The sequence below is a fragment of the Nymphaea colorata genome, chromosome 5 (genome assembly GCF_008831285.2).
Source record: "Nymphaea colorata isolate Beijing-Zhang1983 chromosome 5, ASM883128v2, whole genome shotgun sequence".
Lineage (NCBI taxonomy): Eukaryota > Viridiplantae > Streptophyta > Magnoliopsida > Nymphaeales > Nymphaeaceae > Nymphaea > Nymphaea colorata.
Genome location: NC_045142.1, coordinates 24,744,865 through 24,770,766, shown reverse-complemented (window position 1 = coordinate 24,770,766; position 25,902 = coordinate 24,744,865). Strand labels below are relative to the sequence as shown.

The window sequence follows — 25,902 nt, the reverse complement described above, 5'->3', positions numbered from 1 at the left end:
TTATATTAACTTAAGTCATGATGTAATACGAAAACATTTAAAATTTGTTCTTGAAAACAAAAAAAAAAACATGAAATTTCTCCAAATGTGAAAAAAAAAAAAAAAAACAAGCTAAGTTCGCTTAGATGAGCCTAGCTCAATCGGAGCTCTTGGCTCATATACGGAAGCCAAGCTCGAGCTCATCTCAACACAGAGTCATGGCTCAGGAGGCAAGCTCGAGTGCTTTTTGAGGCTGCATGAACACAGGCTATTTGGTCAGTTTGGCTTGTCATTTACCAGGCCCGAGTGTGTGTGGGAGTGTAGTGCTTCTACTAATACTGTTGGCACATGAGGCCAGCAGATCACTTGATACGCAATGTCTTGGCCGCTCTATGCACGTACAGATACGCTCCCTGAATCGGATATTTCAGCTTTGGAAATAAGGATTCAGGTCATTTGGCAACAGTAACAACCATAAATCTACTTAAAAAATTGAGGCAAATTCATGAAACGCGATGGTTTTATGAACTTGTCTCAATCACTTAGGCAGGTTCATGGAACAGTAACAAACTGTTCTCATTGCCAAACAACCCTGTACTGATCCACATTTGTGTGTGTGCATGTATGTGCATGCATGTGTGAGAGAGAGAGCTAAAGAGATGTTAAGTGTATCTTACTAGGTACACCCAAGTCTCTGCAGAATCTGTGAAACTGGTTGTTGTCTGCTTAAATTACAAACTGTGAACAGGGGCTCTAGAGGTGCTACAGCTTCCAGTAGATCCCCAGTCTGTGGAGGACACCAGATACTACGGCCCAAAACACGATCTCCCCAAAGATGACATAGAGGAGAATGCCTGCTTTTTCGGAGTGCCACACATTTATGAAGACATGCTTCTTGATCCAATTAACCTGCCAATGCAAAGGAGAAGCATTCAAATGATGATCCCGTGCTTACCATTGAGTCACCATTGTTGAAAGTGTGAGTGCGGTTTGGGACTAAACTCTCCAAGTCTATCAAGAATCGGCCAAACCAATTGAATCTTCCAATTGAGTCAGCTGCTTCAATTTGCATGTTTGTTCTTATTTGATGCTAAATTGGTAAGTGACAACACACATAACAGGGATTCAACGATACTTCTTTTATACATACGAACATACATATATACATATATACACACATACATACATATATATATAATATACATATATATATATAATATATATATATATATATATTTAAAATATGTAGAAAGATTATGAGTCATGTGAATACTTGATTGATGGTACACAAGGTAACACATGTAAAGTTATGTTTTCAAAAAAAAAAAAAAAAGTAGGTTGTAGTTTGATTTTGTAAAAGTAATTTTACATGTGACACATTGTGAATTATGAATCAAATTGGTCAGATGGCTAATAAACAGTGTACATGGTCTTCATATTTACACAGTACAGGAGATTCACTATAAAAGGAAAACCAGATCAATTAAAAAGAAAAAGAAAATTAACTGGTTTTGGGTGAAAACTCTGTGAAGATTAAGAAAAAGGAAAAGCTTGAATCTGAATCTGTAATAAAAGAAAATCTAAAAATTCAAAAAATAAGCATACAAGTTTTCATTGATAGAGTATAACTAAGATTTTGTGTGTAACTATTCAAATGATCAACATTTATGACCTAACTTCACATTAAATTAATATTTTATCCTATCTCATTGAGAGAGAGACAGAGGGATGTCTATCCTTAATTCTTTGTATATCTCAACAAATAAGTTTAATTAATGATAACAAAAAAGTTAGTTACAAGTTTTCACAAATGCAAGTAAACATGAGGGCAATTTTAATTTGCATAGATAAATGTCTAAATTACATTGTTGATTTTTGCTATAGAAAATATCATTTAAAATTTCGTCATAAATCAAAAATATTTTGGTCTCACATCACTTTTCCCTTTATAATATGATATTAAGGATAATACATACAAGACACAACCTTAAGGGGGCATTTGGGTAATACCCTCATCTAACCCAGTTTTGTGAAAACTTGGTTTTAAATGAGCTTTAGAAACTCCACTTTCGATCTCTTCTACAAAACCAAGTTTGGACAAATTTGGGTTTTCCTCAAACCCAGCTTTGATGGCATTCAAACACTCCAAAACTTGGTTTTGGGTTGTCATACAAATGCCCCCTAAATTTTTATCGTGGATTATAATCATTGTCATCTATTTTCACTAACAATAAGCTTTTCAGTTTATGTACCATAGGCTATAAGTTTGTCGGTTTCCTAATCATCAAGTTGACTGGATTTTGTGTGCCAATTATGAGTGCAATGGTACAATGACGAGATAAATTTATACATTCACTCTTGACACAAGCTTTATCATGGTTCTGAAAAAGACTAGCAAGATCTTTCCTTCTTGTATTTGGTGATTCACAAAAACTTAAAAGAGTATGACATAAATATGAATTTCTCTAAATTTGTTTTGGAAAAAAATGATGAACTCATGGTAAAACCTGGAACATTTCAGGAAATTATTCAGACGGGGTACTTCTGCTGTAAGAAAATGGAAGACGCATACCAGAGTATTATGTGGATCATCATAATACCACCCATCAACAAATGCTTCAAAAATGCCTTCTGCTGCCATCACAAAAACAAGCATTGCGTTCATGCCAATCCACTGCAATGGCAGAAAAATATGATGCAATTTCCAGATGTCCACCTGGAAAAAAAAAAGAGAATATGCTTATTTGATTCTAGTGATTAGAATAGGAAAGAAACAAAATAAAGCATGGAAAATGGACAATAAGATGCGTTGAAATGAAAGAGCAAAGGCCCCAAAAGAAAAGGTTGAAAACCGCACAGTTCCAAAGCGCGCATTACAGTTGCTCTGATGGAACACGTAAGGTTTGAGAAAGGAAAATGAGCCAAATCTATTCCATAGAGATCTATGCATGCAGAAAATACAGACAATGTAGGTGCTTTTGTTAATCGAAAATTGCTGCTAGTGTTGGATCTAGTATGAGTTTTTATCATTTTGGGAATACCAGATCCGAGTCTGGTCTAACCACCAATTTATTTAGTTCTCTGGATTCAAATAGCTTGCTTGCCAGTTGTCAGATTATGGCATAGTCAGCAAAAAAAAAAAGCTGAATTACACTCCCATAATGTCTTTCCCTGTTTTCCTATATTGATTAAAGAGATTTAGTATTTGAAACAAAGAAAGTTTATGACTACATACTAATGCATAGAAAACTGAGAATGTCAATGCTGCAGCACCCGCAGTAAGACAAACATAGCTGAAACTGTACAGTTGCTTGTTCAGTGGAACTTCTGGAAAAAATACAAAGAAAAAGATTGTGGTTATACAACAAAACAAACATGATAGACTAAATAAACATATCAGAAAGTTGAAAATTCTGAAATGCTCACCATCTGTGATATGAAGAATCAAACCTACAAATAGAAGGAACAAACCCATGGACATCCAATGTGTAAGCCTTTTAGAATGATCCTGTCAAAAATGTTTAACTCATCATTAAGGTGGCTGTAACTTGACTACAGGCTTATATGCCAAATGCCAATCACAGGCTGCGTCTAAGGTACCAACATTTAGATGGACAAGCACGTGCCCAAAGTGCACCCCAATAATGGTGGTGAGTACTGCTGAGGTTGAACTGAGGATTAAAAAAGATGAATGATAAGATAGAACATTGGGAAGAAATGTAACTAAAGCATTAATGTACTTACAAGAGAAATAAATGTAGCAAAGTCTTATTAAATTCAAGCTTAATATTCTTATATTTCAGTTTGACTTTTTGTTGAACGATTGTAATCTCTACTAAAGGCTACAGCTCACCATAGTATACAATTATGCAATAAAAGTAACAATTCATAGCATGGAAAAATAATTCACCTCTCAGAATGAGGTCACGAGTGTATCCCATGAATAAAGTGGAAGGGGGGAGCACTTGAATGCCACTGAAAGCAGGGGTGGAGCTAGGATTTCTTTGAGGGGCGGGTCAAACGGTCCAACGAATTTATCTGGGTGGGGCCAAACTAAATCAAAATACAAAAAATACATTAGACGACTAAAAATTTTTAAATGTATTTTTTTTTTTTTTAACTTAGGTAGGGTGGGGCCACGGCCTAGGCGCCCCCCCCCCCCCCCCCCCTCCCTCCGCCCCTGACTGAAAGAATGACTTCAGATGAACAGACAAGATGACTTTACACTGAGAAAGGATAAGACGTGGTTTACGAATTTGGGTTGCAAGATCCATCCTTTGTGGCTTCTATTTATTGGTCATTCAATTCCCTGGTTTTCATTCAAGAATGATTTGCTTATCAAGTTGGTGTTTGTCAAAACATTATCCAATCCTAGGACATAGCATTCTTGATGATAGTTCAACTGACTCATGGAATAAACATAGAAAAAATTAAATTCCTCGTTTTGATGCAATTGCCAGAAAATATAAGTATCTGTTGTCACAAAACTAGATGAATATTTGTGGCTACTGCTCTATATGTGGAAACCTATTTGTTTGGCCTGCTACCATCGCTGGGCTTACTAGCATTGTCACCATCCATGATAATTCATTAGCAATATTCATGCTTTTAACACCAAAATCAAACTCTAACTCAATGTCAGTTGAAACCAGTTGACATACTAGCCATGCTGTGCTCCAATTATTTCCAGGGATTAGAGACTTGGTCCTTCCCTTTAAATATCTGCTATCTCGAGCTTAAGAAGGACTTGCGAGTTTGGACAAATACAAGAAACAAAACCGAAACAAAGACCCCTTATATCCTTCTGTTTATACTTCTGCTACCATGACCACAAAAAGAATGCTTTTATTTTCTTAAACAGGTGAAATAGTGCATGCCTAACAAAGAAGTAAAACCATTTAAAAATCCTATCTAAACATACAAAAAATTGAAAAACAGAGAAATGATTCCCATTTTTTTTTTCCGTAGACATACTTTTGAAAATTACAATTTAACACTCTTTTGTCTATTCAATAATTCTTAAACAACTTTCACAGTATCAATATATGGGCCACAGCAATTGTAAGCCTGAAAAGGAATTGTAGACAGGACATCCGTACAGACCTCAAAACCCCTTCAGGTTCAAATGGTGCGTGACACCATGCTGGTGCATCATTTGAAATAGGTCCCTCATAGGGAGAGTATTTAGTGCAGGCCTGTGCCACTTACAGCAATGAAACAATCACAAAGTCAATATCATTAACTGGCCAAAGAATAAACAAGCAAAAGCTGTGACTAATATGTGAATGGCAAAATGCCCACCTTAGTTCTTCTCCAGGCAGGATGCTGATACATGTGGTTTATTCCTAGAACTTTCCTATCAACATATCCCACTGCATTGCAAGGAGGATCCAGTCTGCCGCGCGCACCACAATGCACCTGAAGGAGGAAAGGTGAGATACTAAAAAATAGTTAGAAATATGCCAAATGTAAACCCAAAGAATAGGTTCCAAAAGCATTAACAATTATCAATTTTTAGTATATTCAGTAAAGTTGATGGGGAACTTCTCTGGTCACATCCAAGAAAGGTGGAATATTTTGCATGAAAGCACCTACTTTAATGAATGCAGCATTGCAATAGCATGTGGCAATACCTTAATGTTATTTCTACGAAAATCAATTTTTACTACCCTGAAACTACTTTGGTGTAATTGCAGTATATTCGTCCTAACTTACAGTATATCCCTGTACCTTACGTTCCATTATGATATGAGTTGCACCTTCAAATTACAAAACAGTGAAAAAGAAAGTTTCTTTGGAAATTAAAGTTCCATAAATTTATTAAGGTTGAATATGTTAAATTTGTCTTCGAAGACATTCTTACACACTTAAAATAAATTTAAAAAAAAAAATTAGGACCGGTTTCATGTAACACAATTAGCGCTTTCATGATTTTCCGTATAAGAGCCTATGTCTATCATCAAAAATAAAAAAGATTTGATTTTTATGTCTGTCAAGTCGTGTTCAAGACTCCAAAAAGTAAGTAATATACAAAAAATGGTATATATTTGATAACCATTTAATTATTGACAATAACTTACATGGTCATTTCAAATTTTAATGCTTTTTAATGAAAACATGCATGTTGTAGATTGCATGCACTTGTTATTTTGTTATTTTCATGCAAGTTATGCTTCTCCTAAAGAGTAAAGAGCACCTTTTTGTATCTTCTCTGTCTTTCTTTTTTACATTTTCTTGTTCTTCTTTTGTGACTTTTTAGTGTTAAAAAATTAAATTTGCGATTTCTATGGTACATTACTTATCTAGCTTTACTCTCCGCGATGCAGGTCATGTTCATGTTGCGTGTTTTACCACAAGGAATGAATGCTTTCAAACCAAGAGGGGCAATAACTTGAAGAGTTTAAACTTTAAACAGATTCAATAAGCCTCAATAAGAACTAGAATTGCAAACAAAATCAGATGAGATACAACTATGTAGCTCTCAAAGGAAAATGCATCCTGCTGCAAGGGTGACAGATTTCCATTGCAAATTACGGGAGGGAGATAAATGCAGTTCCCAGGAACAGAGTTAAGACACTCACAGTGAAATGCATTCCGTAATAAGAGCTATCAACATTTTGCACGGTGAACTCCCAATCCGGAACATAGAGCCCATATAATATACCCATATACACGACAAGTAGACATGCCCCAACTAGCCTGGATTGTAGAACAAGAAAGTCAAAATCCTTGATGGATGCTTAACCTCAGCCTGCGGATTAATTAGGTCACGTTCTTCAGTCATTGCTTAAAATCTCTCACCATTGCCAACAATATGACTTAAAAATAGAAATATAGACGTTTGTAGAAGCTTCGGGTCGGAAATTCCTGGTCACGATCTCCACCATTGCTACAATCAAGTATGCAAGTGCTATTCTCTAGCAAAACACAACCAATGCAATGTGAGATGCACAATCGTACATCAGATATAAAGATCCTTTGCAATGGGAAAATAGTCTTTTGAACCTGGAGAATCCCACACCAACGTATTTTTTTCATGTCAACTCCATAGGACAGCTTGTCTGGAGCATGCGAGTAACCGCCTGCCATGTTCATTAAAACGTTAACAATCACATATTCACACTAGGTAAGAGATTTTTTTTTTTTTGTTAATGGTGCTGAACCCTTAAAGGATGTTTGCGCATGGGAACCACAAGCACTTTTTCATTGACTTAGCTTAATGCCGAAATGGCTAAAACGGCTCCATCTCATGCCACGGAAACAACGCCTGCTGGCATTCCAGCGTGGTGCTGTCTCGTGTAGATCTCGTTTGATTGGAGTTCCTAGTACAGGAATGGAACGCACTGGGTGTACCAGGAATGGAATGAATTCATGAAACGCACACTTACAGCGCATTTGAACACGGCAGAACTCTTGGCTGCCTAATGTGCCTACTCCCTAAAGAGGTAAACCACCGAGTGTGCCCTGCTACCATGCGAGCAAACAGGGTGCGAACTGCGAAGTGGTAATGTATGGATTGATGCAGGACCGATACTTTTGTACTTACTGTAATTTAATCTAAATGTAACGTTTCATTTTAATTCAAAAAAATGCCTCACCGGAGTTTTCTAATAGTTTTTTTTAATTTACGTGCATTCCAGACCAAGAAGGATCAGATATTCAACCCACCGAACTGACATGCAGATATCACATTAGGATCGAGCCACCAACCCCGGCTAGATGGCGTAGATCGGCCAACATGAACCAACCAAATTTCAACTAGTCTTTGGACTATGACTAACCTTGCAAGATGATACCCCAGAACAGGAGCTTGAGGGTCCTCAAAACCACCTTCTTCACTGCCATGACCTGATTGGGGATTCTCTGTAAAAGGAACGAGGTACACTTTCTAGAAGAGGATGATATAATTCCAAACTGTAATATCATGAAATCTAATTGTGAGAATGCAGAACCTTGAGAGAGAGAGCAATGGACATCCCAACGATGAAGAGAAAAAATGGCATCACAAAATCGGCAAGGTGGCAACCATTCCAAGGCGCATGGCCTATTATCGGCCATTTGCCTCCAGCATCGTCCACTAAAATCATCATCTACAGTTTGCCACATAGAGAACTAATTACTTGAGAGAATCATCAGGAGGGAAACACGGAGAAACACAGTGCAGTACTGCAATTTTACACTAAAAAAATATGAATACACTCATATTTGCTAGACCATTCCTATATTTTCAGAAATTACAGCTTCATGCTTCATTACAAAATTAATTAGGCATATTGTTGAGAGACGTAAAATGTTAGCACCGTTTAAGACACTGAATAAAATTTGAGCATGATAACGAAACCTTTTGAAAAATCTAAGAATGTCTATCGAAAAAAGTTAGTCTTCGAAAACAGTTCAAAATTTCATGAATTTGAAAATATTTAATAACTTGATGAATGTCAATACTGTTGCTGCCCTAAGAAGGGAAAAATACGCTTAACTGGCTAACGTTCAAACGACCTTGAGTTGAAGCAGGCCAAATCTCCGATACAGTCTCCTAGTCCAGTTTACTTTACTTGGAAAGGGGACAATGAAAATGAAAGTTCTAATTAGATACATGGCTTTCAACTTGACGACCATAGAACCGATTTAGATCTGAACTTCGGTCGAAGGAGACGCCGAATAGAAGTAGGTGACTGAAACCATGAATAGTCTAAGAAAATGCGACTGAATCGGCTTCATTCCGGTTCAATCCTCGATCGAACGAGAAGCTGAATAGACATATGTAACTGCAACCGTGACCAGAGAAAAAGAAATAAAACAAAGAACGACCTAATCGATTTCTATCCGGCTCAATCCATAACAGCTCCAGTTCGATCTGCCCAGCGAGAAGTGCTTATCTCGAGACACAAGCATGCAGAAGAACAAGAAACCACAAACTTCACCGTCACAGTATTACTGCTTTCTGACCAAAAAAAGAACTTAAGTGATCCAAGAAACCGATGACAAAATGCCGACATAGAGATCGGTAAAATATCAAAAGGAGAAGCGAAAGAGAGAGCCAGAAAGCCCTGATTGCAAGAACAATACCGAACGGAAACTTCAGGAACGAAAGAAACAGTTACAGTTCGAAGAGGAATACCACGACGGTGAGGCCTCTGAAGATGTCCAGTGAAGCGACTCTCTTCGTCTTCTGATGATTCCCGTCGGTCGACTGCTCGCCTTCCGGCAGATCCACTCTTTGCTCGCCGGGGCTCGCGTGCGCCATCGTCTTCCGATTCAGAAGGAGAAATTGCGGCCGATCTTCCGGCGACACCTAGGGAGAGTTTTCCCGAGCACTCCGGCGGAAACGACAGGGAGTATGAGAGTGACGCCTGAGCCGTTCCCCCGCCAATCTTTTAAAGCGGGCGCATGCAAAGACCAAAGAGATGGAAACCTCAAATGACCAAACTACCCTGGCTCCGCCGAAGAGAATCCAACGTACATAAATTCTCGAAGAATTGGGGAGAGATCGATATTACATGTTATTGAGGATCGGTTAGGCTTTAGGGAGTGTCAAGGGAGCGATGGTGATGCTAAGCAATTCTTTGCTGCCATCATTATTTGATAATGTTTATTTGAACCTTTGAACATCTAACCTTGATAATATTCTTGTTCAAATTATAATGTTAATTTTGCTATATTGGTGTTTTATGTATTATTTTGAGTTAACCGGTTCAAGTTATTAGTTGTGTTGATTTTGATTCAACTATTTTTTGTTATAATTTTATATTAGTATTGATATAACATCATGTTTTCCTTTGAACTTAGAAATAATGAAATTTTTTTTCATATACTTTGTATGATGTCTCTAATTTTGAAAAACAATAGACAAAACAAGCAAAACCAACAAAATAGAGTGGTTTGATTATCAAACAATGGACAAAACAAACAATACATGATGCAAATACTTAAGAGGAAATGCAGAATGGATGTAACATAAATCAAACAATGGACATAATGGACAAGACAGACAATGACAAAAAGACAGACAAAAAAACAGAGTGTTTTGTCCTAAAACCATTAAACAATAGAGAGAAAACACTCCTATCTGTTCTGTCCAACAAAACAGTTATCAAACAAAGAGGCGCTTGATTTGAGAACCATAGATCTAAGATCTGGCCCTTCCTTCTTAGATCTTAGATCTGATTATGGATCTGAAGTCTAATATAAGTTGTAGTTTGATGAACTATAAATTTTGTCATCAATCTTTTGCCACATAGCAAAACATGTCACATCCGATCCATAGATTTTAAATCCAAAATAGTCAAACGCCCCCCAAACACTAAGATTATCAAAAATTTTTGTTGTTTATTTAAACAACGGATTCTACAAATGATAGCTTTTAGGTCAACCTCATATTTAAGATTCGAGAATATCAAATATACCCATAAGCTATGTTTGATAATAGCTTTGGAGTAAGAACTGCATATGCAACCCACTCTATCCATTGCTTTTGCATTGTATTACATACCTCACTCAAATCCGCAATTGTGAAATTCACTGCCTCAAAAGTGGATTTCACACCTAAAGCGGTTGAGACTGCAATTTTTTTCAGCCTCATCTATCTCTGTCTTTTTCTCGGTAAGCGAAGTTTATTATTAAAACTTTTTTCAGCCGCCTCTACATATCCAACTCTATCTTGACAAACAGAGAATAAACCAAGTTAACTTTCTTTTTTTCATCATTAGAAGCTCATTTTTAGGAAATGTCTTTTCTCCTCCCAACCCATTAACTTGTACAACAACAACAAAAAAAAAAAAATTAAAGAGGTGGCTTTTCTCCTGAGAGATCCCATCAGATCATCTTGTGATGGATTGGTTTCTTGCATTTTTTAATAATACTGCTCTTTGTGTCGTTCATGTTCAGGGAATGTCAAAATTCTCTTGGGGACTCCTTTCACTACAACTTGAAGTGTTGATTTTAATTAAAAAAAATCAGAGGCACATATAACTTTCGGTGATGTAACAGAAACTCTTTCAGGTTAAATTTCACCCACTAGCTTTTGTATGATTGGAGATGCCAAAATGACCATGGCTTTGTTAGCGAGCGCATTCTTCGAGTTTCCGCTACGAGATGGACATCGGCAGTTTAGACCCTCAACTCGGAACTGAATTTGGAACTTCGAGTTTCCAGAGTGCTGGAACACGTCAAGCACTGGACGGCAACTAGGTGGGGATGACTGCATCTCCTGAACACGGTTTTAGTTAATAAGAATAAATTAGCAACAGTCGCGAAAGTTTTTACACAAACGTGTAAGCTTCTGGAGTATCGGTGGTAGAATGTTACATAAATCAGCAGTCAGTGGATTCCCCGAGAACAACTACAATCAGAATCAAAGGCACAGAAAGTAAGTGCAGGGCAAATGAGTCACAAATCACGACTCCTTACCAACGTAAGCAGCACCAGCGGAGGAAAGAGGCTGCAGACTGCAGGCAGCTACGGAGTCCAAGAGCCACTCGTGGCCGGCGACTCTTGCGCCGATTGTTGCAGCCAAGGAGGTGGCCTCTGCTATGGCTTGCTCCATCACAGAAACACCATCGGGAGATGTGACTCCGTCGCCGCGAGCCACATGGTACACCAGGATGATTGATGGTGGGCTGCATGCCTGAGCTTCGATTTCCAAAGAAGGCAGAGTTCGCAGGACGCTGCCGCCGGCTGCCAGCACGAGGTCTTGTAGATAACCCCTGTATGGGGCCTCGAACTCGCCGATGAAGAAGAAATTTAGCCCGCTGAAAAGTGGAGGCTCCTACATAACAGAAAAAAAGGTACAGCAATTATTCAGCCTCTATTTATAAGTGATCACATCCGTGAAGCTTGAGTCAGCATTTCTTCAAACGAACCTATATATATATATATAATTGAATAGCATAAAATCAACGAAATGATAGGTACAAAATTGAGATCAGGTCACTCCCTGGAGAAAGATTGTGCCATGATCTCTACTCATAACAAAGATTGCTTGGCGTACATTAATAATGAAAAAGAGAGAGAGAGAGAGAGAGACCTTAGCCGCTGCTCTAAGCCTTCCGTTTCTTGGACCTCCAGAACATCCATGAATATCGTGATGTACTTCATAAGGCTCCTCGCTAACTGGATGCATGGCTTCTCTGCAGGCTTTGATCCCTTTCAAGACAAGAAAGGAAATAAATGATAAGCGAATGACTAATGCATCAAGGTGTTCTTTTTACCTAACATGATGTGTTAAATCCTTGCCTATCAGCTTTCTATTTGTATGTCTTGTCCAAAAAATACTTCCGTTTGAGTTTCATGATTCACCAAAAGAGCAGAATATATGTCACGTTCTAGTTAATCTCAACTAAAAAGGCCCCGTAGATCACACATCCACTGGGGTGGATCTTTAAAAATGAACAAAAATGGTTTAAAACTATATATATTTTTGCAACCACATACAATCATTTGTAGCAAAGATATATCATGAAAAGAATACACCATTCTAACTTTGAAAAGAATTCAGGAAAAGGATAGATTGGAAGTAGACTTTTCTTAGTGACACCATTGGGAGCTATAGATTTTGAAGCAGTCTATTTTAAGGCATGGGCTTACAATTGATGTTCACTATCCATCTCCCATTCAATATCGCCATCAGTACTTTCAAGGTCCTTCTACAGCAGCCATTTTCATCGACAGATGCAATTACATGCGTAATATTTGAGTCCCATGACTTGGAGAGTGTTGCACCAGTCAAACTTGAAAACTCTGTAACAATATCCTGTTGAAAATAATAAGTTAATAACGATAGAACATGATTAGGCACAAAAACTGCTGGATGATTGAAAAAGACAAAACAGAAAACTGCTACCCCTTTGTCACGAAGTAGAAACCAAAGATTCTGCTTGTACATATTTAACTAGAAAGAATCATGCTGATAAAGAAGAAATAAAATGGAATGCCTCTCAAGGAAGACGAAGCTACCTTCTCTGCCGTGGTCAAGGCAGATCCACAGAGCATCCATCTGTCTGATGTGCCAGAGAGGGCCATCCATTTTCTGCTGTCCTGCTGGTTTGTTTTAGAACAGGCATTTGAAGGTTCAACTGGCATTCTATGGCAAACATGAAAATTTCTAATCAAAATCTCGTAGTAACCAGCTCAATTAGCAATAGAGCATGCCCAAGCAGAAAACATGACCCTTTCTTACAGAATCTTTCACAAGTTAGTCAAGTTTCCAAAATGCATAAGCCCCAATAGACTGAAGACGCAGAAAAGAAGAATCCCCATAACTAGTGAAGGCTACAGGAAATTCATATGGCTAATCTAAGGGCAACCCAAAGATCTTGTTTATGTTAATCAGTTAACAATGAACCAAGCTCTAACCAATCATCAGCACGGAAAAATTTGACATGTAGCCATACCACCACACGATGGGCAACGGAAAACAATTTTGATATAGAAGAATATAACAACAGCAGGCAGTCAATAAGCTAATGCTATAGTGCAATCCTTTTCAGATGAATCTGTAAGAAAAACTATAGAAGCACATGCAGGTAAAATACTTGTGGTTATGAAAAAATAACAAGTAACCACTTGCAGTTATTAACAGGAGTCACCTGGTTGGCCTTCCAGACTTCCTTTCACTTGGAAATCTTAGCGAAGAATGAACAGGACAAAACATTAAATAATCATCCTGCAGAATCAAAATAATTTTGTAAATATTCCCAAGAAAAGCAAGAAAGAGTTTACTGGAAGAAGAAAAGGGAAAAGAAACAATAGGAACATAGGATTGCTTACATCATCCCACCGACAATTAGGGGTATCTGCTGCACATGGAACATGGTAGCTTCGTCGACAAGTCTTCGCATAGCAGCCAAGAGCTGCCCCCTTTTGTCCACACTTGCTGCATTTTATCTTTACACTCCTTGCAACTTCAGATTCCAAATTTTGTATGATCTCATCATCATCATAATATGCATTAGGTGCCCTGCATTATTTTCTCTTTTAGAATCTATCTTGAAGAAACATTGTTACATGAAAATGACATTAGTGCACACAAGCTTGGAAAAGAAACGAAAAAGTTCTTTTGGTTAGGAGGTTAGAAAGCGAGCCCAACGAACTGAGCAGCAAGTTCTTTTGGTTATTTGAATATATTATTAACCATGTAACAAATAATAGTGGCAATTCATTTGTACAATCAATCAAAGAAAGTACCAACTGCAGGATTGTGTAAGTGTTTTTACAGCATGCTTGTTTATTTGGTCAGAATCATCATGCTATCAGTATAATATTTTTCAGAGAAATTAAACGGAATAGGAGAAGTTTACCACTCAACACACTTTGTGTGAGCATGCACTATGTCGGGTTGGTTCCTTTGTGACACAGCTACCACTTTGCCTTTCAGGTAATGCACAAGTGGGCCTGAAGCCTGAAACCATCATTTAATTATTAGCAGAAGATTTGCAAATGCTGATAGTTGTCCTTTAATTAAATTTCAATATACAGAAGAAGAGAAAAGCCCTACTAAACAACAAAGACCTTCAACATGACATTATTCAAAGAATACTAAAATTTCCTAGGAGTTCCACACCCAATTCCAGGGAAAAAGCTCACAAGACAAATACATGTAACTGTACATATGCATGAAGAGCCAAGATAGATTACAGTTACAAAATTGCCTTAATATAGAACAAGAAATTGCAGCATCCACAACCATGAGGATCCACTTCTCGCCATGTAAAGCACAGAATGCTTGGTCAGTTCTGCTTTCTCATAAGCAAAGGAACCTTCGTCTCATGTGGGACTCCATAACATTGATACAGGCTACAGCAGATAGGCTGCTGCATCCAAGTCTTAGTGCAGTGTGAGTGAGACACTGGCGAGGTTGTTAATATTTAATGGTTATTATGCTTTGAAGCTATAATCAAAATGCCCATGTTCCTTTTATATTTGTATGTACTATATATTAACTTCTTATATGCATCAAATTCTTTGGTGTTTTTATTTGGTTTGTTTCATGAAGCATGTTTTTTACTTATGCACCACTCCAAGTACTGGAGGATGGGAAAGGGTGTGGGTGTGTCATTTTCAAAAGAAGATGCGGGTGCAGCCAGGCTACCAGAAAAGCTGAACTTTTAACCATCTCAACAGGAAAAAGAAAACAAAAAGATGACTTCTCATTTGAATGAATGGCATTCTTTCTATCACACTGGTAATGAAACACAAGATATGTATAACCTAGCAAAATTTTTTATGTCACAAATCATACATAAACGAAATAGGTTACCTCTGATTCCCCAGAAGATTGACAAAATGCACATATTACATTATTCAGCACTGACCGAACCTCATCAGGACTTGATACAGCACAAGCATGAAACATGCCTTCAGAGTGACCAATTTCCATATGTGCATCAGTGGCAACTGGTTCACTTTCCAGGCACTGATCACTTGAAATTGTACTATTTGTTCCATTCTCGGCTCTATCAACGTTGACATCTGAACTTGTCTGAAGTTGAGGGGAAGCATTGAATGAAACAGCATTGTTAGGAGCAAGGCAATAAGAGTTCAAATCCATTATTGCTTCTCTTGCATCATTTACTGGACCATCATGTCCAATTCTCATAACCGAGTTTTCATGTTCAATATATGATCTGTTCTGCTTCTTGGATACTCTATCAATTCCAACATTCTCTGCCAGCCGCTTGCCACTCTCCTTCCCATTCCCCATTAAATAATTTCCATTAACTTGGAAATCTATGGAATGAAGACGCAAGTTAATATCAGCACTGGATCTGCTTTTCTCGTTCAACTTTGTGATTTCTTCCTCTGCTTCGATCAAGCTACCTCCATGCAGCCCAGGTTCAATGTTTCTTTCAATAATGTTCATGCAATTCTGCCTCGCAACTCCATTGCTCTTCTCTTCATAATTTAGTAATTTCTTATACTCATCATATGTACCCATCCCAGTCTCAATGTCAGATGGAGACACCTGAACCCTTTTCTTGGATGGGAATAAATAACTTGCAGGCTTTGTGACAAATTGATTATCAATGTGTTGAGAGTATCTTGAATCGTACTTGGGTGATACATTGCAAGTTTCCTTAAGTAGATCACTGTCTCCACAGCCAGTTGCCAGAACATCTGCAGAGACATTGTTTTCATATAACAAATGCCTCAATGATAACAAGCATTGATGACATTTTATTATAGATAAGAGTGTATTAAAGCATACCAGAATGATTATTCCTCGAGTTTGAGTGAAGAAGAGCTACACCAAATGCAGTACGCATTCCCCTGTATATGTGTCCCATTTGCTCCATATGTGGGGATAAACGCACATCTGCAACCAAAGGAAACATAAGCAACCCAAAATTATTATGATTATCTGAAAATAAAGACAGGATGTATTATTATTGTATAAACATATAAAATTAACATGCCCAACCCACAGGTGCCATATCAGCATGGCATGCCTGTTGGATAGTTATTATACTTTGCATTGTCAACCCTAAAACTGAATGGGCTAACTGATATTGAAGTTTCGCAATCAACAAAGGATTTAAACATGGAAAGAGTTCAACCACTGATTCTCTTCCACTAAATAAGCCATGACAACAAAAAAGTTGAAGCATTCAGATCAAGAAAATAGATATTTCAACTGTCGTCTCTCGGACTCCCTTTGTGTAGCAAATGCCAGTGGTTTCACTAAATAGTGTACTTATATGTCAAACATGAATATGAATAACAGTTGCACAAACATAGCAAAGGGATTCAGTTCTTGATATTCAGTCCAATGCTTCATTGGACAGTCCATGCATTTGACCAATTTTGCACCTTCCGGGCCTCCATCCCCTTCTCCTTGTCAAAAAATCTTTCAAAAACATCAGCAGTTAGTCTCACTTCAACTTCCGATCAGAATGATGCTTTGATTGTGGATGTAAACAATTTTACACTATTAAACTTTCCAAAATGAGAGATTGTGATACTTCTAGCTTAAACTTGGACCCAACCTGGGTAGCAATCCCCTTCAGTTGGGGTGTGAACAAGCACACTTATGCAAAAAAGACACACATTAACGTCCCCAATAAGGAACCTCACATGAGCCCATAAATCCCATTTAAGAAAATTCAGAACATCCCTGCAAAGGGAATTTCTCCATAAATTCTTAGAACTGCACATGGTTTAAAAAAAAACAAAAACAAAAACAAAAAAAGTTACCTTGCCAGGAATATCGTTGTTTGCAAACAGGGCAATCAGATCTTGATTTCGATGGATTCATAATACAGGAACTGCAGCATAGAAAAAAATAAGCTACAATAAATGAAACCAGAAGAACTATTGATATGAAAAGTCACTCCAACCCTGAGGATGTGAATTTTGATGAGAGCAAAGCAGAATGTCTCAATAAAGATATTCCTTACCTGCAAAATATATGGCTACAAGGAAGAGACACAGGTTGCCTCAGCAAGTTCAAGCTGCAATAGGAAACAGAACCAAAGTACCAAGTTTAATATTCCCATTCGCCTGAACATACAAACTCGTGCAAATACTTTTCTTCTCTTTGGAACCATCTTTGTCTTGCAAATTAAAAATTACATGTAATGTACAGCGTGAACCCAACAGAACGGATCAAATAAACTAGAAAGTATCAAGTGATTAAAACTCAAAATGCTCATCGAGACCATGCCAATAGGCATGTTTAAATGCACCTTTTTTTCTTTTTTCTCGTTGAGATCAGGAAATATGCAGGTTTAAAATGCAATGGGTTTATTCTTCCAACTCCGAAAACAGAAACAGTGGGAAAATAAAACAAGAAAAACAATCAAGTACAATAAGTGAACCATGCTTTTTATAATTGCCAGTCTGGATTTAACACATCCCTAAATAAAGAACACGAAAACAAATTTGCGAAACAAAAGTCTCAAACGTCAACATGTATTCAACAAAAACAGGCGCTGAAAATCTACAGATTTCAGTTCAGCACAATGCATAACTCTGAATTCACGTTGTAAACAATGCACTAATTTTAGCAAACTAAAGCAAATGGTATAAGAAAATCAAACTTGATCTCTGGCAGGATAACGTTAACTTGGCAGACTGCCTAACAATTGCTCGAATTTCAATTAATTCCTCCTATTACATAGCTATCGAGTTGGATTATCGTTCTAAAACAAATATGATAAGAAACAGGGGAGGCTGCTTACCAGATCGGGCATTTTAGTTCGACCTCCATCTTCTGGAGGTGAAATAAGCAAGGGTTAAGCACTTCCCTGAGACCGGCTGCCTCCGCCATCGAAATGGATAAAGAACTCCCTCTCTCTCTCTCTCTCTCTCTCTCTCTCTCTCTCTCTCTCTCTCTCTCTCTCTGACGGGAACGATATTAGGGCTAAGAACAAGAGGAATCACGAAGACAGGTCGTCGGTCGGAAGGTGATGAACGGCGACGAGGAGTGAGACGATTCCCTTGAAGAGAAAGAGATATGGAAATCTCTCGCACACGCACTCTCTCTCTGAGGAGACCTCGTGGCTGCGCTTCTCCTCTATGTTTCCAGCTTCGCCCCAAGGAAATGGCTGCCTGGAAGACAGTGCCACGAGGGAGAGAAATCCCGCGCCAATTCTTTTGGCGCCCCTTTTCTACTTTCGTTACAAGTTCCCGCCCTTCCCTTCTTTCCTTCGAACCACCTCCTTTCTGTCTGCATGCCCCTGTCGTTTGAAATTATTTCAATCTTGCCATTCCTTCTCGCCCCCCAGGACCCGGTTTGGATCTCGGGTCGGTTTTGCTCCAGATCCCGTCGGTCCGGTTTCGAAATCGAACGTGCCTACTTTGGATCTAAACCCGGATCCAAAATACCTTTGTCTTTTAAGTTAATTTAATACCATAACTCCCTAAGTCACCATGATGCTGCAGAAATGGATCCGCACCCACGTCATCGACACGATATATATTTATATATATTAATATATTATAATAATATAATAATAATAATAAATACCATCGCCGCACTAGCACCCGCATCTCACACCTAGGTAGCTCCGATAACCTGCATGGCTGATTAGGCTAATAGTATGAACATAGTATTTTTGTTTCAATCAATGCTAAATGTCCTAGTTTTGGTGTAACAGCCATTACTATAAATTTAACTGTATACTAAATATTGTTGTAAATCTTAAATGACTTATAAATGAAACAATTAACTGACTCCTTGTTTGTTTTTATCCTTTTAAAACTCTAAATACAATCGTTAAGAGTAAGTTGAGATCCGCCAAACTAGGAGTTCATAGTATATGTAATGTAGGAGTGAGTTTATACCAATCATGTTTTTTTTTATTCTAATATAGTTTCATTGAGACAAAAATGGAAAAGCAATATCACGTATATATAGCACAATAAATATGTTATGAAGTTGTATATATATATATATATATATATATAAAGCAATATCACGTACTATAACTTGACACTTATCGAGGAATTTCAATCACGCATAGTCGGTTCTACGAATTATAAATAAAATACTGTCCCCCTTAAAGTAGACGCACCAGGGAGGTTGTTTGAAAATTGGTGAGGAACAGTATTTCATACTTCACTCCTTAATTACATGACATATGAAAAACAGATTTTTTATGAATAATTTAGCGAGAGTCTAATTTTTGTACTTCCTTTCCTGGTTTTGTCAATATTCAGTTTTGTTTTTTTAAACCCAATTCTCATAGCACCCAAACACTCTAAAAAAAATTTTACTTTTAATGAGTTATAAAAAATGTTGCTTATAAAGTATCTCAAAGGAGGCAAGATTTTTTTAGTTTCCTTATACAAAACTAGGTTTTGTTGAAATCGGGCTTTCTTCAAACCTCATTTTGATGGCATCTAAACAGTAAAAAGGAAAAAAAAAATCATAGCTTGCCTCCAAAACTTTGCTTCTAGGTTCTTCCAAATGCCCTCAAAGTCTTTAAAACTTGATTTGGATGTCTAGATGACAAAAGAAAAACCTGGTTTGAGAATAAAAGGTTAATTTTACATAAGAAATAGTGGGGAAAAAGATATTTATGGTTATTAATAAAAACCAAATTTTGTCAAAACTGGTTTTGGTGAGACTCAGGTTTGATGTCATACAAACACAAAACGAATGGAAAAAGAAATGGCAAGGCAAGTTGTCAATAGTTATAAACAAAAGGCCAGCAGCCAATATCGCATTAATGTAGGACCAATATTGAAAAACTCTCCTGCAAAGACTCCTATGTCCTCAGTCCCCTGCCTCCAACATTTTTGAGAATAGCGAAAGGAGAAGAGGAGGAAGGAAAAAGAGAGTTGGTCCTCGCGCGTCCATTTTCTAGGGTTTTTTGGCTTATCTTCTGCAGGGCATCTCGTCCCCGGATATGAGGTGAGTTTTCCGATCGATTTGTTCCAGATACATCCCGTACTTTGTTCACAACATCCCGAATTTTTTATAGTCCACCGCCGCATTTTAGTTGCTCTTATGTATATGCGTTTCCGTATCCACCCAATCACCAATTTGACGTAGTCGGAGTTTAGTTGCAGAAGGGGCCGGTGATCGAGCAGGTCTTTGGTTCCGCCATTGGTGGTTATTGTTTTGTTGTGGGGTCTGAAGCGAACCTGATGTGCGTTTGGTTGAGAATGGGTTAGTTCTAGCCACTCCGAGGGTCGTTCCGTTTGGATTATGGCTATCAACGGAGATTTGATGAACCTTTACTGTCTTTCTTTACTTATTATTCTTTGCTTTCGGTCGGAAGATTATTTGGTTCCTAAGTAACTTGCATTGGGTCGCTGCCTTTTTCGTTTATGTTTTGACGATGATTTTGCTTGCTGCCATCCGAAGTTTCTAGTGCAACTAGAGTTTCTGTGGTCTTGTTTTTTTGAAGTGCATCGAGTTTAGTATTCGATTGAATTGCGAAAATGGATCCTATTTTGGTGAACCGAGTTGATACAGCCGTTGAACTTGCTTAGGGTGCAATTTTATTGATGTTTGTCCACTCTATTTGGAAGTTGTAGTGCTGTTTTGATCCAATACTAGGAAAAACGGCTGAACAATGAATTGGGTGTTCCTATGTTGCCTGTTCCGCGTGAAGTTAGCACCCGAGTAGGAAATGAGATCGTCTGCATGGATTATCGGTTGGTTTATTATGGAAATCATGAGTACGAGTACTGAGGAGAAGAAGCCTTACTGTATGACGTCATTACCTTGTCCGGTGTTCAGCACCGGGAAGCAAGGTGAGTAGCTCATGGGTTGCACCCGAAGGCAGTAGCTGCCAGTAAAGGATTTTCAGGCCCATAACAAGAAGGGGCCCCCAAGTCAATTTTGTCGCGTACTCCTTGTTTATGCATGCGCATTGCTTGCTAAAGCAGGTCCAGCTGACATATTCTATTGACGGGGTATACAAACAATTTTCTCACTCTTAGTGGGTCTCTTCTGTCTGAACCATATCTTCTGCATCCCTTAAGTGATATTTCCATTTCAGAGAATTGGGTCCTGCCTTAGCTGCTATACAAGGTTATCTTCTTTGGCAACATGTTCACTTTGTAGGTGCGGGCGTCATTGTATCAAGATCATGAATTAGAATTAGTTTGACAAAGCAAGACACTCCTGTTATAGAGATACTCCTGTTTTAGAAATTCCTCTTGTCTTAGGCTATTTTTCAAGCAAGAGTTATTTTTCGCATCAAGCTTATTTTTGGGAAATGTTTTGGCTACACATATAAAAAAAGGACCGAGGAAAAGGCATTACTTTAGAGAATAATAGGATTCTGTACCCTTGGAATTCATACTTCATGGTTGGTGCTTTAAAATGATCTGTTGTTCAGCAGCACACTTCAGTTACTGTTAATTTTTCTCCAAGCCTGTATGGTGTTGTTTAACTTGTGTCTTGTGAAGATTGACCTTGTTTTTGAAATGAGTTTCTTTCCATGTTTTGATAAAGCTAGAAAGAAAATCCTTCTCATATGCTTTATCAAGGTCCTTTGCTAACCCCTTTTTCTATTGAAACCATGCAGCCGCCATCCTGAGGTGAAGTGGGCACAGAGGGCAGACAATGTTTATGTCACAATACTTTTGCCTGATGCCAAAAATGCGAAGGTCAATCTTGAGCCTGATGGTGTTTTAAACTTTTCTGCAACTGCGGGAGCAAGCGACAATCAATACGAATTGAAGTTGGATCTTCATGATAAAGTGAATGTGGAGGTAAATGATGGATAGTTATTGCCTTATTGGAGTATGACGTTTTTCAGCATGTTTCTAATCATAATATTTTTCTCATGTCATCTTTTGTTTGCTAACTGGTGGTTTCAGGAGAGCAAGATAAACATTGGTGTTCGCAGCATCTTTTGTGTGATAAAGAAAGCAGCAAATGGATGGTGGAAGAAGTTGTTGCGAGGTGATGGTAAGGCGCCCCACTTCCTAAAGGTGGATTGGGACAAGTGGGTTGATGAAGATGATGATGAAATTGGTATGTCCTTTAAAGCTTTTATCTGCTTGTTAGTATTACATGTTTACGTTTCGGGTGTGTGCATGTCCTTGTTTTCACATAAGTGCATGCAAATAGTTACCAAGGTCTTTTGTCTTTGATCAGGAAATGACATGGACTTGGGAGGAATGGATTTCTCGGTAAGAATTTATGATCAAAGCAATTATTGGTAGCCATCACTTGAGATATTTCTGAACGTTTTTGCCTTATATTCTTATGCAGAAATTTGGTGGGGGCATGGAGGGCATGGGGGGCATGGGGGCCATGGGGGGCTTGGGGGCCATGGGGGGCATGGGGGCCATGGGGGGCTTGGGGGCCATGGGGGCATGGGGCCATGGGGGGCATGGGCGATGATATTGAAGACAGTGAGGATGAAGGTAGTTTCCTCCGTTCCCTTTAGATGTTGCCAGTCATTGATGGATGATTTTCTACTATTTGTTTAAATTCAGCAGCCATAACAAGTTTTTCATAGATTTTCCATAGGCAGGAAACTGCTTCGTTTGCCTTTGGTTGAATATTTCCATTGCAGGGCTAATGTTTCTGTTATGCAAGGCTGCATTCCGAGTATTGGACAATAAACTATCTCCAAAACTATGTGTGGTTCTTTAGAGACAAGAAATATGTGATATATCTTACTATTTAATAGAAAAATACATTAACCTTTGCCGTCACAGATTCAGTTACTTGTAGATGTATCTTATTATTTAAAATATTGATGCTAACTGCCAAATGAACATCTTCTAATCTGAGAATTTTTGTTCATTGTTTTTTTACGTTATGCTTTTCCTTAATTTGAATCCTAACATGCATATTTCAGATTTCCTCCAGAATTTTCTCGTTCCAATGAAAATTCTAAATAGATAAAATCATAAAACTCACCTAGGCCCTAAAAACCAAAAGGGAATAGAAATGCCCCAACCTGTTCCAGGAAGTAAGTAAGCCATGAACTGTCTATATGTGGGCGTCGCCATGGATGTATGTGCAATCTATAGCCGTGAGTCTTGCTTGCCGCACTTCTTATTTTCTTGCTTGTGACAGCTGGTACTGAAAGTTCGGGTTATAGGAATTCTGCTTGGGAAATTGCTTACATTGTTCTATCTCTTTCCTTGTTCGGTAGATGAAGTGGTTGACAGTCCGGCTAACGAAGGAGTTGGAACAGCAGAACCGGATGCAAACAAGGAAGCTGATAAAACAGAACCAACTCCTGTCAAAGAGGAAGCTGCAAGTTCAGAAAAGTGATGGTCGGCAGATGATAGGTTGGTTAGGATTGTGACAACCAGGCATTGCAATACAAAAAATCAACATATATGGTATTGGTTTAGTTGCAAGGTGCCAATTTGAGCAGTGTTGCACTCGGTGTTTGTTTTCCCAAGTATTTATCACCTTCTTAGTATTGTTGAGCCTGAACTCCTTTCCCATGCTTCTTCCTTCCTGGATTCTCCATCCTGTCTTCATGTTCTTGGCTGGCTTGTACTTGATTTGTTATCCCTGGTGGGTGTTGGGTGCTGCGCTATATATTTGCTTCTCTTGTTTTTTTTTTTGTCTGAAGGATTTCAGATGGGAATCAGGGCAGCCATGCAAGGATGTGAAACTTGATTTAATGGGAAAGATCCTTGATATGATGAGATTTATGCTTGGACGTGAAACTGGGACTATATGAAAGTTTTTTTCCATCTCTCTGCCCTGTCTGTTGACAAACCGACTCAAGCTTCTTTTCGTTATGTGTTTCAACTTTTTTTAATGTTTTAAGTTTTTTTTTGTGAGGCTTTTAATTGCCTCATATAAGATCCTTAAAATCTGATTTGACATGCTTTTGCAGATGCAGCAAAAAACTCGCTTAGAATTCATGGTTTATCAAACCAAAAGGGTCTTCTGGCAGACGTAGAATTGACCCTTAAGATTCTCATTTTATTTGTACACTGATACTGATAATATTGAAAAATTATAATAGGTTATCTCTATTGTCTAACCTCTGATGAGCAGGGCTTGGGACTTTGTAGAAATGCAAACAAGTGGGTTTCCTATCAGTTCTTAATTTGGACGTCCATATTTTTTATTCTTATTTATCTTAAGACTGCGTATCAGATCTAAATGCCATTATATTTCAGCTCAAGAAATAAGAAAGTGAGATCGAATGAAGATCTGGTTTCTTGTATAAAACTGCAATTGAATGCGTTGTTTCGACCATTATTTGCTTTATAACCATCTAGAAAAACTAACTGCTCAAGCTTGTGATGATACTACAACCCAACAACCTAGCGGGGTTTGGAGGAGCGCTAGTCGGTGATAATCCTCATAAATGCTTTCAGCATGAACAAATTGTTGAATATATCACGACCTGGTGTTACGGGAAATATTTAACATTGTAAACGCACGATGCTGATATGATCTAGTATTTCATTCTTGTGGATAGTCTCTTGTTTATTGCAGGTAAAAACACCGGGGCGACAAAAAGTCCCAAGACTAGTAGTCCCTCTCAACCCCTTTCGCATACGCGAGGTGTGGTTCTCACGGGTTCTCACAAACCTCTAATAACGGGTAAAGGGGCGAGTGACTTCCCTGCTTTATTTTATCTGATTGGTTTGTTATTTTCAATTCAAATCTTATTCCCAATTAGCCGTAGGAATTGGCGCTCCACTAATGGAAAATAAAAAATAACAGAAACAAGTTCAAATGAAGGTGAATGAAACATGGCATTCGACAAAACGAAGGACACTCAAATGATACAGTTTGCCTCATCTCTCTTAAGGCATGACCAATATGTAGGGAGGGAGTGTTTGCATGACACCCTTCAAAAACTTGGTTTTGTGAAAACCATTTTTTTTAAAATATGGTTAAAAGCCAATTTTGTAAACTTAGTTTGGATGACAAGTGAAACCTGGTATAGAGGCCAAGGGGAGGAAACCTTTATGAAAACCAGATTTTGCCAAAACTGGTTTTTAACAAAACCAAGTTTTAATGTCATTCAAACATCCTTCAAATGGTGTTTTGGGGCAAAACTAAGTTCTGTCTCTTGAAAACTGGCTTTAATTTGTCATCCAAACACCCCCATATAGATATCAATATTATTCAATTTGAATCAACCAAAACGTAATATCCGATTAAAAAATTAAATTCGATTGGTGTATAAAAATGACATCCATTGGATATCTGATCAGTTTTAGATTCAAATATAATTTAGTTTGAAATAAATATCTTCTATCCAATGTTCTGACATCTTAAAAAAAGGCTGGATTCAGACATGACTCTTCTTGATATGTATACAAATCCAAATTTGAATACAAGTACATGAATATCAGAAAAGACATATAGTTAAGGGTACATCTGATTCAAATCCAATCCCCTACGGATCGCATGACGTTTCATTTAAGAGGATGGGCAGGTATAAAACGCTGCAGCCCAACCTCACTTCTCGATCACCTTATTGAGTATAGTCAAATGATAAGCTTAGTCACCAAAAAAACAGTTGCATC

The 25,902-nt window shown here is 38.0% G+C and overlaps 3 protein-coding genes across 6 annotated transcripts; 1 reads left to right on the top strand and 2 right to left on the bottom strand.

Moving 5' to 3' along the window:
• Positions 1–631: 631 nt before the first annotated feature.
• LOC116253845 (uncharacterized) lies at positions 632–9,234 on the bottom strand. 2 transcript variants are annotated; one of them, XM_031628808.2, is made up of 13 exons: positions 9,101–9,234; positions 7,932–8,069; positions 7,761–7,842; positions 6,985–7,061; positions 6,781–6,896; positions 6,561–6,678; positions 5,281–5,397; positions 5,083–5,174; positions 3,584–3,650; positions 3,406–3,487; positions 3,215–3,306; positions 2,552–2,695; positions 632–888 (listed from the first exon to the last, which is right to left on the bottom strand). In XM_031628808.2, the coding sequence occupies exons 1-13, from the start codon at positions 9,224–9,226 to the stop codon at positions 742–744; spliced, it is 1,398 nt and encodes a 465-aa protein (XP_031484668.1). In that variant the 5' UTR covers positions 9,227–9,234; the 3' UTR covers positions 632–741. The 2 variants fall into 2 exon arrangements, with proteins under 2 accessions (XP_031484668.1, XP_049933937.1); XM_050077980.1 differs by lacking the exon at positions 9,101–9,234 and adding an exon at positions 8,791–9,007.
• Positions 9,235–9,237: 3 nt separating this feature from the next.
• LOC116254089 (BRCA1-associated RING domain protein 1-like) lies at positions 9,238–18,565 on the bottom strand. Of its 3 annotated transcripts, none has more exons than XM_050077978.1 (13): positions 18,156–18,565; positions 17,373–17,426; positions 17,170–17,240; positions 16,184–16,291; positions 15,236–16,092; positions 14,277–14,377; positions 13,747–13,936; positions 13,566–13,642; positions 12,934–13,060; positions 12,565–12,730; positions 12,005–12,123; positions 11,389–11,746; positions 9,238–9,353 (listed from the first exon to the last, which is right to left on the bottom strand). In XM_050077978.1, the coding sequence occupies exons 1-13, from the start codon at positions 18,242–18,244 to the stop codon at positions 9,238–9,240; spliced, it is 2,433 nt and encodes an 810-aa protein (XP_049933935.1). In that variant the 5' UTR covers positions 18,245–18,565. The 3 variants fall into 3 exon arrangements, with proteins under 3 accessions (XP_049933935.1, XP_031485027.1, XP_049933936.1); XM_031629167.2 differs by lacking the exon at positions 9,238–9,353 and adding an exon at positions 10,870–11,188; XM_050077979.1 differs by lacking the exon at positions 9,238–9,353 and having other exon boundaries at positions 11,199–11,746.
• Positions 18,566–20,174: 1,609 nt separating this feature from the next.
• Positions 20,175–23,668, top strand: LOC116253960 (uncharacterized protein Os08g0359500-like). The gene is given in 8 exon segments (XM_050078099.1): positions 20,175–20,332; positions 21,960–22,146; positions 22,255–22,411; positions 22,535–22,569; positions 22,652–22,755; positions 22,757–22,806; positions 22,959–22,993; positions 23,468–23,668. Coding segments are annotated over 8 exon segments (774 nt in total). The 5' UTR covers positions 20,175–20,327.
• Positions 23,669–25,902: the final 2,234 nt, after the last annotated feature.